This window comes from Alosa sapidissima, chromosome 2, assembly GCF_018492685.1.
Source record: "Alosa sapidissima isolate fAloSap1 chromosome 2, fAloSap1.pri, whole genome shotgun sequence".
Classification (NCBI taxonomy): Eukaryota; Metazoa; Chordata; class Actinopteri; order Clupeiformes; family Clupeidae; genus Alosa; species Alosa sapidissima.
Window position 1 is genome coordinate 11725383 of NC_055958.1, and position 13767 is coordinate 11739149.

Consider the following 13767-nt stretch of genomic DNA (forward strand, 5'->3'; position numbering starts at 1 on the left):
TTGCATGTGAAGGCTTTCAGAAATAATCTCTGCATCGGCTGCCAGTTGGGATATTAAAGCTCTGTCAGCAGGGGAACTCGTACAGTGTCTGTTCTTTGGGATGCATTGCTTGTCAACTGTAAATCTAGGTTTTCAAATCATAACTTTCAAATCATAACAACAAAACAATCAAATCAAATCAAAACTAATTATAACACCCTTATTTTATGATGGGGAAAATCAACATTTTATAATACAAGATCGATTTCATTTTTTAGTGTGTTAGTGTTTCCCCCACTAATTCAAGTGCAGCAGTGTAGGACACCTATAAATAACACCCATACCAGTTCCTGTATCGTGCTGCTAACCCGAGCAGGTAAAGGCTAGTTCTTTTAGAATGCTGCTAAACCCAGCAGGTAAAGGCTAGTTCCTGTAGCATGCTGCTAAATCCAGCAGGTAAAGGCTAGTTCTTGTAGCTTGTTGCTAAGCCCAACATGCTCCACGCCATAGATACCGGTTGAGCTCCAGAACGTAGGTAAATAGCGCCGCCATATTGGTGGGGGCAACAATCACTGGAGGCCAGTGGAAAAACATGTGACAGTAAGGCCCCCAGCAATATAGCGACCACGTTCACGCATGCCATCTAATAGAACTCGATGGACAATGCGGTATCTAGCTTACTAATATCTATACTCCACGCCTCCTGTGTCTCACCCTGTATGGTGTCCTCCTTCTGCACCTCTGTTTCATTGTCGTCATGGAGACAGTAGACGGTCTCCCTTTTCACGTCATCTCGCCGGCTGGATTGGGCGTCCACCACGGTCCAAGTTTTTTTGACCTTCTCCTCTGTGACCTGTGCAAAGGGCAGGGGTGAGTGCACTATTCATGTTCAGAATTGCTTTGCATCCAATAGACCTTTCACACAATAACCGGAAATACGTCATCGTTGTGGAAGCGGAGTTCCTGTCAAGCGTCAACAAATCAGAAAAAAAAACATACCTGGGCGAGAGAAAATGGATCAGAGTCTACGTACACAATTTCGCTAACGGATTTGCCAGATATTACATTTGTTGACGTGGAGACTCGTGGAGGAAAAATCCATCACCAAAATAAAAAAAACAAAAACAAAACAAAACATAACAAAACAAAACAAATCAATAAAGGGTACAAATTTTTCCACAAGGAATTTGTATCAGGCTAACTGTTACTGAACTGTTAACTAGAATGACAAATCATAGTTATACCACTTAGACAACGTCTCCACTTAGACATTATGTATGTATAGTGTAGAGGAAATAGACTGCCTTACTAAAGCATTATAGTCTGCTGGTGAGGAAGAAGATTACCGCGACGATTACGTATCGTCACTGTGGAAAAGTTGCCCTCCAGTTAAACTTTTCCCCAAATGCTCCCGACGTTGTCCCTACACATAACTGACAAACATTTCCCGACACACATGCACACACCTGCACACGGCACTTGGCAAGTTCATTACACGCGATACCGGTTTAGCGCGTTCTGAACACATTCATATTTCACCGTCACATAGCGTCACACATATTTCTGTACTCACCAGGCTTCATCCACAACATCTCCGCAAGCCGCGAGGTACCCGCTGGTTTTGCTCCACCAAACATTTCCACCACACGCACCCGTATTCCCACGCCATAGCATCTACACTGACTGCATTCACTTCCCTGTTGTGTGTCCCGCCATCAATGGTCCCCCGAGAAAACCCGAACTGTCAAAGTTGCAATCTTTTTGTATTTTTTTGTTTTGATGGCGTGTCTGTAATTGTGGTTAGGGTTTTGAACTGGTTTTAGGGAAAGAGAAAGTATATATATATTTTTATAGCGTAAAATAAGGGTAAAATTGTTAGGATCAAGGCAAGTTTATTTTTGTTATGATTAATGTCTTTATTTTGTTAATTGTTTGTGCACTACTCTCCCACCATTTTGAGTGACGTTTCTAATGGGTAGGCCCATAAAAAGGCTGAGCTTCTGTCATTCGAGAGAGAGTGGCATAGGGAGAGCAGCTTGCTGTGAGGCTGAGTCTGGTTTGGTTTGTGAACATTTAACTCTTTGAATCCCTATTAGTTTTGTATTGGTTATTTTGTTTAGTTAAGTCTTTAAGTTTGAGCAACCCTCGTGTTGATTTTTGTTTGTAGCCTTTTTTTTTCAAAGTTTTTGTTTATCACTTTTGAACACTGTAAATAAACCAGCACTCTTAGCACAAAGTTTGCACTTGTCTGTGGTTCGTCAATGTCTTCGTGTACCTTGGTTGCCTGAAAGAGCGCGCATCCCCTTTGTGAGTTTGGACCGTGAGGTCTCATTCTTCACACGTGGTGGCAGCGGTGGGATTGTGGCGCCCCCTAGGGCACTGAGAGAAAGGTTGACTAGACGAGCCCAAGTGCGTAGTAAGGTGGCGTACCGACGGTTGAAAGACACGGGCAGGCTGATGTCGACCCGCCAAGAAGATGGCGGGGAGGGGGTCGAAGACCTGGTGCCTGAAACAGACGGGGAGAAAGTAAGTGATGCACCCGACTTCGCCTCCATGTTCAAGATGCTCCAGAGGGCTTTGAGCAACCAGGAGAAGGAGGCCGTCAAACAGGAGCAGAGATGGAGGAACGTCCAGGTCCAACTCAACACTGTCCACGGCGAACTGGAAGAAATGAGGGCAAGAGTTCCCCCTGCAGCTCCAGGGGCCGTTCCAGGGGTCGCCTCGGCAACGCCTGCTGATGCGGTAGTCGCCTCCACGGCGCCCCCTGCTGTCGTCGCCTCCACGGCGCCTCCTGCTGCGGTTCCTGTGGTGCCTCTTGCTGCACATCCAGCGATGGTCCCTGCTGGCCCGAGTAGCCAGCCTGCTACGCTGCCAGCCTCCCTGTGGATGCCTGCAGCCCCCCAGCACCCAGTGATGAACCAAGGAGGACCAGCCCCAGCAACCTGGACCCGAGCGTCGGTGCCCAAGATGGAGGAGGGAGATGACGTCGAGCAGTACATGACCACGTTCGAGAGGCTCGCTGCTGCATACCGGTGGCCCCCTGCTGACTGGGCCACGTTCCTGGTGCCCTACCTGACGGGCAAGGCGAGAGCCGCATACGTGGCTATGGATCCTGCAGACGCCAGAGACTACTTGAAAGTGAAAGACGCCATCCTGGCCAAGTTTGAGATAAACTGCGAGGTCTACCGTCAGAGGTTCCGGGACCCTCGCATCCAGCCTGGCGACACGCCACGAGAGTTCTACAATCGGATCAAAGACCTCTACACCAAATGGATGAAGCCCACAGAGAAGACTGTGGAGGAGATCGGAGAGACTCTGATTCTGGAGCAGTTCCTGCGTTCGCTGGCTCCTGATGTGCGCGTGTGGGTCAAGGAGCATGATCCACAGACCGGACAACGAGCAGCAGAACTGGTGGACTCCTTCCTCGCCGCCCGTCGTGGACCGAAGGACTTCCGTTACCAGGGCTTCAGCCAACCTGCGGAGAGGGGTAAGTCTGCGGGCTATGGTGCGGGAGTGGGTCCTAGGGGTGGGGATCAGCGTAGGGGTCAAAGTAGTCGCACACCTCCACACACACCCAGAGCATCTCCACATGGACAACCTGCATCCACTCAGTCCGCACCCACAAGTACTGAGCCGTTATGTCACCATTGTAGCAGGCCCGGACATTTCATACGTAACTGCCCTGACAAGCGACCAAGAGGTTTTGGTCCCAGTGCTCAGGTCACCACTACCAGTCTGCCAGAAGTCCAGAACAGAGTGCAGACTGTTGATGTTGCGGTTAATGGTAGAGCAGCTAGAGCCCTTTTAGATACCGGTAGCACCCAGACGCTGGTGCAACCCCACCTGGTTAATCAGCCAGGAATGCTGACAGGAGGATGCCTACGGGTGCGGTGTATAAATGGCGACGAGCACCGATACCCTCTAGCTGAAATATGCCTGCGTGTACACGGCCACACATACACTCTCAAAGCCGGAGTAGTGAAGGGCCTCCATCATCCCATAGTGTTGGGCCAAGATGTTGCAATTTTGCCAGAGCTGGTGCAATCTACTTCACCCATAAGTATGGTTGTGACCAGATCTCAGGCTAAAAGAGTGGCAGATGGCGAGACAGAGAAGCAGAAGGTCTGTGAATTGTTCCCCTACTATGATGAAGAGATTGCGCCCCCCGACACAAACAGGCCACGCAAGGGCCGGCATCAGCGCCGGCGTGAAAAGCTGATTCACAGAGTTGAGTCCATGACGAGTGCAGAGCAGAATGTACCCCCCACTGCAGCTCCAGATGTTTGGGATGTGCCCCATGATTTGAAATTGCTACAAGAGCAGGACGAGACGCTCAAAGATCTTTTCAGTAAGGCCACTGAAATTGACGGTGTGAGCACAGGCCAGGCTAAATCCCTCTCTGGGGAGGACTATTTTGTTAAAGATGGGTTGCTCTACCACCAGCCAGAGGGTGGCAGCACTGAGCAGCTGGTTATCCCCACTAGCCTGAGACCTAATATTCTCAAGCTGGGTCATGACATCCCATGGGCAGGTCACCTGGGTAGTGTGAAGACCCTGCAGAGAATCTCTAACAGATTTTATTGGCCCGGCTTGTACACAGACGTTCACACACACTGCAAGACATGCCCCACTTGTCAGCTCACCAGCAAGCAGAGGGTTAAGCCATACCCACTTCAGCCTCTCCCTGTCATTGAAGTCCCCTTCACCAGGATAGCAATGGATATTGTCGGTCCCCTTGAGCGCACACAGACAGGTCACAAATACATCCTTGTAATCTGTGATTACGCTACACGCTATCCCGAAGCTTTTCCCCTCCGCAAAGTCACCGCCAGAACCATTGCCCCTGTCCTCCTACAGTTATTCTCCAGGGTAGGGATCCCACAGGAGATTTTAACTGACCAAGGCACAGCATTCTTGTCGAACACACTTAAGCAGGTCTACAGGTTGTTAGGGATACGGGGTATTAGGACCACTCCCTACCACCCGCAGACCGACGGGCTGGTGGAGAGGTACAACCAGACCCTCAAAAGCATGCTGCGAAAGTTCGTGGGTGCTAATGCCAAGGACTGGGATCGCTGGCTCCCTTACCTCATGTTTGCATACCGTGAGGTACCCCAGGCCTCAACCGGGTTCTCGCCATTTGAACTTTTGTATGGGAGGCAAGTGCGGGGCCCTCTGGATTTGCTGAGGGATGCCTGGGAGTCACCGAGCGCCACTACCACGAACATCCTCACCTATGTGATCGCCATGAGGGAGAAGATGGAGGAGATGGCGACCCTGGTGAGGGAGAACATGGAGAACGCTCAACAGACCCAGTCCAGCTGGTATGACAAGTCAGCCCGACAGCGCACGTTCCAGCCCGGCCAGAAAGTTCTCCTGCTCCTGCCAACAGAGGAGAACAAGCTGCTGGCCAAGTGGCAGGGGCCCTTCAGCATCAGCCGGAAGATGGGGCCAGCCACCTACGAGCTGGACATGCCTGGGAGGAGGAAGCCACAGCGGGTGTTCCATATAAACCTGCTCAAAGAGTACCACGACAGAAAGTCGCCAGTGAGTGACCAGCTCATGGTGCAAGCCGTGAGAGAAGAGTATGACACCCCTGAGCAGTTTTTCCCCACTGACTGCACAGCAGGGGAACCAGACTTCTCCCATCTCACTGCAGAGCAACAGGAAGAGCTGCGGGCTATCATCCCAGAAGGCCTGTTCACCGGGCAGCCTGGGACTACGTCACTGGCTGAGCACCCGATCCACCTGAAAGAGACCACCCCGAAGCGGCAGCGAATGTACCGGGTTCCGGAGCGGTTACTGCCTGTTCTCCAGGAGGAGCTGCAGGTGATGGAGCAACTGGGCGTCATTGAGCGCTCGGACAGTGCCTGGAGTAGCCCCATTGTCCTGGTGGCGAAGAAGGATGGCACCATGAGGTTCTGTGTGGACTTCCGCCAAGTCAATGCCCAGACCCACTTCGACGCCTACCCCATGCCACGGCTCGAGGAGCTGGTGGAACGGGTGGGTGGGGCCCGGTTCATCACGACGTTGGACTTGAGCAAAGGGTACTGGCAGGTCCCACTGGCCAAGGAGGCCAGACTCTACACTGCCTTCCGATCACCCCGTGGGCTGTTCCAGTTCACAAAGATGCCTTTCGGTCTCCAGGGAGCGCCAGCCACCTTCCAGCGGCTCATGGACCGTGTGCTGGAAGGGACTGGGGCCTTTGCTGGTGCTTACCTGGATGATATCGTGGTCCACAGCGCCACCTGGAGGGAGCACGTGGAACATCTAGCCGAGATCTTCAAACGCGTCCACGAGGCTGGGTTGACGATCCAGCCCAAGAAATGCACCATTGCTCAGCCCGAGGTGCGGTACCTGGGTCACATTGTGGGCCATGGTGTGATCCGCCCACAAACTGACAAGCTCGAGGCCATCCGCAACTGCCCGCGGCCTCAAACCAAGAAGGATGTGAGGTCCTTTTTGGGTCTTGCAGGGTGGTACAGGCGCTTTGTGCCTAACTTTGCCACCATGGCGGCGCCGCTCACTGACCTGACCAGGAAGTCTGGGTCAGCAAGGGTCAGGTGGGAGGAGCCGCACGAGAGAGCCTTCACAGAGTTGAAGGAGGCTCTGTGCAGCGATGCAGTTTTGAAGAGCCCTGACTTTGACAAGCCATGGACAGTCCAAACTGACGCCTCTGGGGTTGGGCTGGGGGCGGTCCTACTCCAGGGGGAAGGCGACCAACAGCGGCCAGTCGCCTACATTAGCCGCAAACTGTTCCCACGAGAGACCCGATACTCAGCTGTCGAGCTGGAATGTCTCGCGGTGAAGTGGGCCTTGGACACATTCCGTTACTACCTTCTAGGTAGAGACTTTCGGCTTGAAACAGACCATCGAGCACTGAAATGGTTAGGCCAGATGAAGGACACCAATGCAAGGGTAACAAGGTGGTTTTTAGCGCTGCAGCCCTTTAAGTTTGAGGTTGTTTACAGGCCAGGAAAGCACAACCTGGTTGCTGACTACCTGTCTCGCCACCCCTGTGTCGAGTCTCCAGAGGAGGGGGGAAATGTGGAAAAGTTGCCCTCCAGTTAAACTTTTCCCCAAATGCTCCCGACGTTGTCCCTACACATAACTGACAAACATTTCCCGACACACATGCACACACCTGCACACGGCACTTGGCAAGTTCATTACACGCGATACCGGTTTAGCGCGTTCTGAACACATTCATATTTCACCGTCACATAGCGTCACACATATTTCTGTACTCACCAGGCTTCATCCACAACATCTCCGCAAGCCGCGAGGTACCCGCTGGTTTTGCTCCACCAAACATTTCCACCACACGCACCCGTATTCCCACGCCATAGCATCTACACTGACTGCATTCACTTCCCTGTTGTGTGTCCCGCCATCAATGGTCCCCCGAGAAAACCCGAACTGTCAAAGTTGCAATCTTTTTGTATTTTTTTGTTTTGATGGCGTGTCTGTAATTGTGGTTAGGGTTTTGAACTGGTTTTAGGGAAAGAGAAAGTATATATATATTTTTATAGCGTAAAATAAGGGTAAAATTGTTAGGATCAAGGCAAGTTTATTTTTGTTATGATTAATGTCTTTATTTTGTTAATTGTTTGTGCACTACTCTCCCACCATTTTGAGTGACGTTTCTAATGGGTAGGCCCATAAAAAGGCTGAGCTTCTGTCATTCGAGAGAGAGTGGCATAGGGAGAGCAGCTTGCTGTGAGGCTGAGTCTGGTTTGGTTTGTGAACATTTAACTCTTTGAATCCCTATTAGTTTTGTATTGGTTATTTTGTTTAGTTAAGTCTTTAAGTTTGAGCAACCCTCGTGTTGATTTTTGTTTGTAGCCTTTTTTTTTCAAAGTTTTTGTTTATCACTTTTGAACACTGTAAATAAACCAGCACTCTTAGCACAAAGTTTGCACTTGTCTGTGGTTCGTCAATGTCTTCGTGTACCTTGGTTGCCTGAAAGAGCGCGCATCCCCTTTGTGAGTTTGGACCGTGAGGTCTCATTCTTCACAGTCACAAATACGGAAGTTGTGTGAAAGGTCTATTGATTCATGAGAATTCACTAAATTATACTGTAATTTACAAGCATTTCATTGTTACATCATGTCACGTTTATTTATAAAACAAACATCAAGAGATAATGTCAGATACACTTATTGCCAAATGATTATATGCATTACATTGAAAACAAAAAAATATATATATTTTATATTACCAGTATTACTCGTATAGAAATTATTTCCTAGTAAATAAATACAAGTATAGCTTTTACGTTATTATCATACTAAACATACTAGGACTATCAGTAATGGTACTTTTATTTTAATGTTCCCAAATACACTCATTGTCAGGATTACACTGCTGCACTCACTGCTTTGTAGCCGACGATGCGGATGGCCAGGGAGCTGCCTATGGTGAGCGTGCAGGGCCAAGCCATAGGCCTCCTCTCAATGCGCTTGAAGATGGACAGCTTCTCAATGGCATCACTGCACCCCACAACAGCAACAGCAACAACAGCAGTATAAACACTCGAGTCTATACATCACATACAGTACACACACTCAGCCACGTCGAAAAAAAAGTCAACTGTGGATGCAGTGAGATCCAGCACTCTGGTCACTGCAACTTCTGACAAAGTCAGAAGGAGGGCATTCTCAGAAATGTATCTTATAACTTGACGCCATTCTTGACTGAGGGTAAAAACGAGACATATTACACTCATTCTTCGAGACTAATGTATAAAATTAAATCACTTAATATGCTATTACATTAACTTATTTATTTAAGAGGGTTCTATTTGGAGTGTATTTCTAACATAAAAGGGGGAGCAATCTCCCCACACATGAATGCACATCCAATTTTTTTTTATCCAATTCTTTTAATTATACTAATAGCGTGGATGCAATTCTACGAGCCCAGCCAAGTAGAATCTGCTTCGGCAGCAAGGACAAAGCCCAATATCAAGCCCAATGAATTCATTAACGGTAATCTCTGCGCTATGGAGAATACACTGCATTTCATTTATTTAAATACTGTTTCATTTGTTCACTTGGTGGGGAATGTGCTAGAAGAAATTCCAAAATCTAGAAGAGCCTGAATAAAAAGACCATTGTTTTAAACCAGAGAGTCATGCAAAAAACAATTGTTTTCATTAACATAAAAAAATTCAAATGTGCGCAACTGAAAAATAAAATTAAGATCATGCATCAGTTACTGCAGTCTGTGTCAGCTTCCAGAAGTCACTCCCAGTCACAACTCTGTCAGATGTCATACAACATCTAAAGATGTGTGAACCTCTTGAAACATCCTTGGCCAAAAGTGAAGGTTACTTCTCTTTACAGGTCATAACGAAACCTCTATACTTTTTCAGGTCATATTTGAATTTGTACACCACTTTTAGATGTTACACCTGAAGAGGTACCATTTCTTCTCAGATACAATACCCTTTTCAGGGGGGACACACCAGAAGGGGGGGGGGTCAAAGGTCATACCTGAAGGGGTACACCTCCTCCAAGTCGCTCTCCTCATCCAGCGAGTTCATGATCTGCTGCACCATCTCCAGTCCCTTCTGCTGTTCCCGCGACAGCCCCTTCCCGTGGGGGGGTCTCCGGGCAGCCCCATGTCCGTCCCCACCTGACCCCCCCTCTCCAGGGTCGTCCGCGGCGTCTGCAGGAAAAGGCAGGCTGGGAGAGAACAGGGGGGAAGAACAGGGGTGGTGGGGCAGTCGAGGTGAGTCAGAGTAAAGATAGCACACTGTTCTGACCCTAAGGACAAGAAGACTAAACACAACAGCAGCAGCAGTAGCAGTAGTGGTTGCAGAAGCGGATCCCTGCTGTGCGCCTCGTAATGGCAGATGACTCAGGAAGAGCCCGGCACTTGCCGAGATGGGGGACATGTACAGAATTCGGTGGCCTCAGTGTTACGTAATCAGACTATTTGTTTAGTTTTAGATCTGTCCCCAGTGTATACACAACTGCTGATAAACGTGAATCAATATGTTGACTAGCGTCACAATGGACCAATCAGTTTTGACATTCCATTACAGCACAACCATGAAAACATAAGGGGGAAAAAAGGGATCACTGCTCAGTTAATAAAAACAGATGGAATATAATAGCACAAAACTTTTCCACTTTGCATAGGAAATCCCAGGCGTAACAGTAGACTCACAGAACATTATCAGTCAAAAACCACCCAATTTGAGCGTATATACTGAAGGAAGATTCATGGTTTGACATAGTTTTTTTAAAATTTCCCTGCTAAACAGAATGCACACCTTATAAATGACAAAACCTTTCTGCAAGAGCTTAAACTGTCCTTGTATTAACTAATAATTAACTAATGTAATGTATTTATCTTAATTTAATGTATTTATTTATCTTACTCTTTGTTTCTTTGTTCTTTTATCTGCTTATTCAATTAAGCAGCTTGAGTTACCACCGTATGAACTATGCTCTGTAAACAGACTTGCATTGCCTTGGCTACAGTATGTCACTGACTGGCACAACACAAGACAGGCTACTCACAAAAACTGCAGTGTGACACCGGCCCGCTTCAGGTTGCTAATAATGATGTCCAGTTGATCAGAGCTGACCTGTGAGTTTAGGTCAGTCAGCAGGGCAATATTCAACCGGTCACACTTCTTCCCCCTAACAGACAAAAATTAGACATTTCATTAGCATTAGTGCATAGCATAGCAAGCTACAGTAGTATGTGAACTCACTTTATGATAGTTCTGGCACTTTGTACAGGTCAGATATTGTTATATAAGCCGCTTTTGGACAAAAACATCTGGAAAATACCATAAACATAAACAATCTATGTCATTCATTGGGGAAAAACTGTCTTTAATATCAGTGGCTACTTACAGAGTCTCCTTCTGCAGGAGGTCCATACACACCACAAGGGCGTCCAGCCCTGAAGTAATCATTGTAAAGGAAACAACACAGCATCCATTGCTGGTAAAAGGACTAAAGGGTCGTTTACACCCGGAGCGATAAATATAAAGATAACTATAGTGATAAAAGCGCCCACACTGATTAACAATAAGGAAAGTCTCTCCTCGTGTTGATGGATGTGATGGCTAAAATTTGATGGATTCTGATCGGCTGTCAGCTTTTTATCATTCTCAAAACCACTCTGAAAGTGATCCCCAACGATTCTCATGTTGTTATAGTTTATGTGTGGACATTGTCATTCATATTAGCTGGAGTGATATTTTTTGCTGTTATCGTTATCATTCTTGTTGTGAACAGCAACAAATGAATAGGAGTTAGGAATCCATGTGTTACAGAATAGGTAGAGTTTGTGTCACATAAGTAGTCAAAAACATTATAGTTTAAAACTATAATCACAATTTCATAAATTCTCTACATCAACCAAAAGGATACAGTCTGCCTGTTGAGAACCTGGATGTATGTCATTTTGGATTTCCTCCAGCAGCTCAAAGTCTGGGATCATAAGGTGTCGATGGACGGCAATGTTCTGATATTGGCTATCCGTGGCCAGGGGGTTTTTAGTGTGATCAGTCCCAAAAAGTACCAAGCCAAGCTCATCCTTGGTTTCTGCAAATACCTACAGGAGTGATTTGCATAGAAGATATTGATTGATTGATTGATTGATTGATTCACATTCTGTATTCACAATGTACAAAAGACATTTATTAAATAATCCTAGGCAAATAAATAAATAGCATGTGTTTGCACGATATTGTCAAAAAGATAGAACACAATGAAGCTCTAAAGTTAAGGTTACTCTATGCATCTGAATTAGATGTTTAAACCGAAGGGTATCCACTAAATATAGCATACATAGTCTGACAGAAAATAACTAGAAGTGTTTTTAGAAGTATGCAGACACACCTGTCGTTGGACAAATTTCTGAATGATTTTTTTGGCTTGCTCGAATGATGGTTCATGGCCAGGGGCTGCATTGCTCATGGAGAAACCAACATCCATGCAGAGCACAAGCGCTGACTAAAGAAAGAAAGAAAGACATTTAAAGAATTGCAACTTACTCGTGAAACAATATTTTAGAAAAAATAATATCAAATATGTTCAGTTTCAATTTATTTTATTTTATTTTATTTCAACGGATTGTGTTGTGAATGTCAAACTGCATCCATTAATCCTTTCCTCCACTAGGTGTCTACAGCGCAGACAAACCCCGGAACATGCCTGTGCCTGTCCCAATTCTCCCAAAGGAAGTCTGGAGCGTCTCTCAGAGAGGGATGTTATTTCACTTCATGGCAGATGAATAGGACCAATGCAAATAAATCATTCTCCATACCTTTGATAATTGTAATTTTGGTAACTACCTCGTCAGTAGTAGCCTACCCCTAATAATAATAATGATACCTCACATTCGACTGCGAGCTTGGATATAAGGAAGTTGATGAAAGCAGCTATGAGTCATGATAAAATATATTTAGCATCTGTAATAATGGCAAGGTTGCCTTTCCCACAAATGTCAGCAATTTACAAACGTTTATGCCTTGAAGCTAACTCTATTATATGTATAGTATGAGATCATTAACTGACTAGCTTGCTGGATTGAATGTGTCAACATGCCAGTAACGTTATATACTGACCAAAATCAGCTCAAATGATTATTTGTAATCGTAGTCAACATGTACTTTAATTAATGCTTTAACTGACAAGTCGTAATTATGTTTACTTTGCCAAAAGAACACAATAACTTGCACAATAGAGATTCGCTACCTTGCTTGTTCGCGCCATGACTCCCACTCTGTTCCACCTTATTATGAGTCCGGGTAGCAAACAAACGCAGTAGACATGGGTACCATGCAACAGACGCGCAGGGTGTTTCGTCAGAGCAAAAACAAGAATTGATCAAATGTCATTCTAATCAACAATAAATAATAACAAAACAACACGTGGAAGAACGCAGTGTCGATATTTGTAAGTATATTAGGAAACGAGTAGCCTAGAGAAAATAAACAATCCCTCACACACCCCAGTTGGACATTATTGTGGTTTGCACTATCACACTGCCCTTTATGTGTTGTCTTTGATGTAGTTTGTAACCCAATTCTGATTCTGATCACACTGAATGGCACACCATGTGTCTCTTCTGTATTTCTTTTGGATAAATGGCAACGCATAGTCCTCCTAGTCCTAGTGGACTTCCATATGAGCACACTAGATCTGTTCAGAAGTCCAGGCATGACCCATTCACTTGGCCTACATATTTAGGGTGTGGCTTTCCACTTACAAAAAAAAATAGCCTACCTTAGGTTTTTTTGCGTGCAGTATTCCCTTGAAATACCGGGATGCCATTATTATCTCCACAGGAAACGGCTGTTGTGTTTTCTAGGCCTAACCATGCAGGAGTATTAGTCATAAAATATTCACTGATACTTTCACTTCTGGACAGGTTCACTCAATGCATCTCTAACTGTATCAATCCACTGCTTCATAAGAAAACATAGTGCCGCATTACTACTTATAAAATAGTTCCTTTAAAGGGACACCAGGCAACGTTTTCGTGTTAATTAATTATCTTCGTAAGTCGGTATATGGTTAAATGACTCATTACGGGGCGAATGAAGGCTCTCTCGCCCGCCCTTGCTGCCTGTAGGAAGAATATCCCACTTGCAAGTTCGGTGTATCCTACCCGCCGACCGAAGCAGGATCAGTTTACAGCACAGAGGCAGGCTAACGAAACGCTAGAGATTGTTGCAAACGTGTGTATAATGGCAGAGCCGGCGAAGAAGCAGCGAAAACCCTTGACAGAAGACGCAAAGAAAAGGAAAAGAGCCTC

General features: G+C 46.3%; 1 protein-coding gene across 2 annotated transcripts in view; it reads right to left on the reverse strand.

Moving 5' to 3' along the window:
* The window catches only part of xrcc5 (X-ray repair complementing defective repair in Chinese hamster cells 5), a 33925-nt gene extending 20447 nt beyond the window's left edge, over positions 1 to 13478 (reverse strand). The window contains exons 1-9 of one of the 2 annotated variants that reach the window (XM_042070080.1): positions 13236 to 13294; positions 12705 to 12741; positions 11847 to 11960; positions 11376 to 11559; positions 10854 to 10902; positions 10512 to 10634; positions 9477 to 9668; positions 8357 to 8471; positions 694 to 832 (exon numbers count right to left, since the gene is read on the reverse strand). In XM_042070080.1, coding sequence (XP_041926014.1) covers positions 694 to 832; positions 8357 to 8471; positions 9477 to 9668; positions 10512 to 10634; positions 10854 to 10902; positions 11376 to 11559; positions 11847 to 11960; positions 12705 to 12722 — 934 coding nt within the window. In that variant the 5' untranslated portion in view covers positions 12723 to 12741; positions 13236 to 13294. Of the gene's footprint in view, positions 1 to 693; positions 833 to 8356; positions 8472 to 9476; positions 9669 to 10511; positions 10635 to 10853; positions 10903 to 11375; positions 11560 to 11846; positions 11961 to 12704; positions 12742 to 13235 lie in introns of both variants that reach the window. The other variant, XM_042070073.1, reaches the window with a different exon arrangement.
* Between the last annotated feature and the right edge of the window lie 289 nt (positions 13479 to 13767).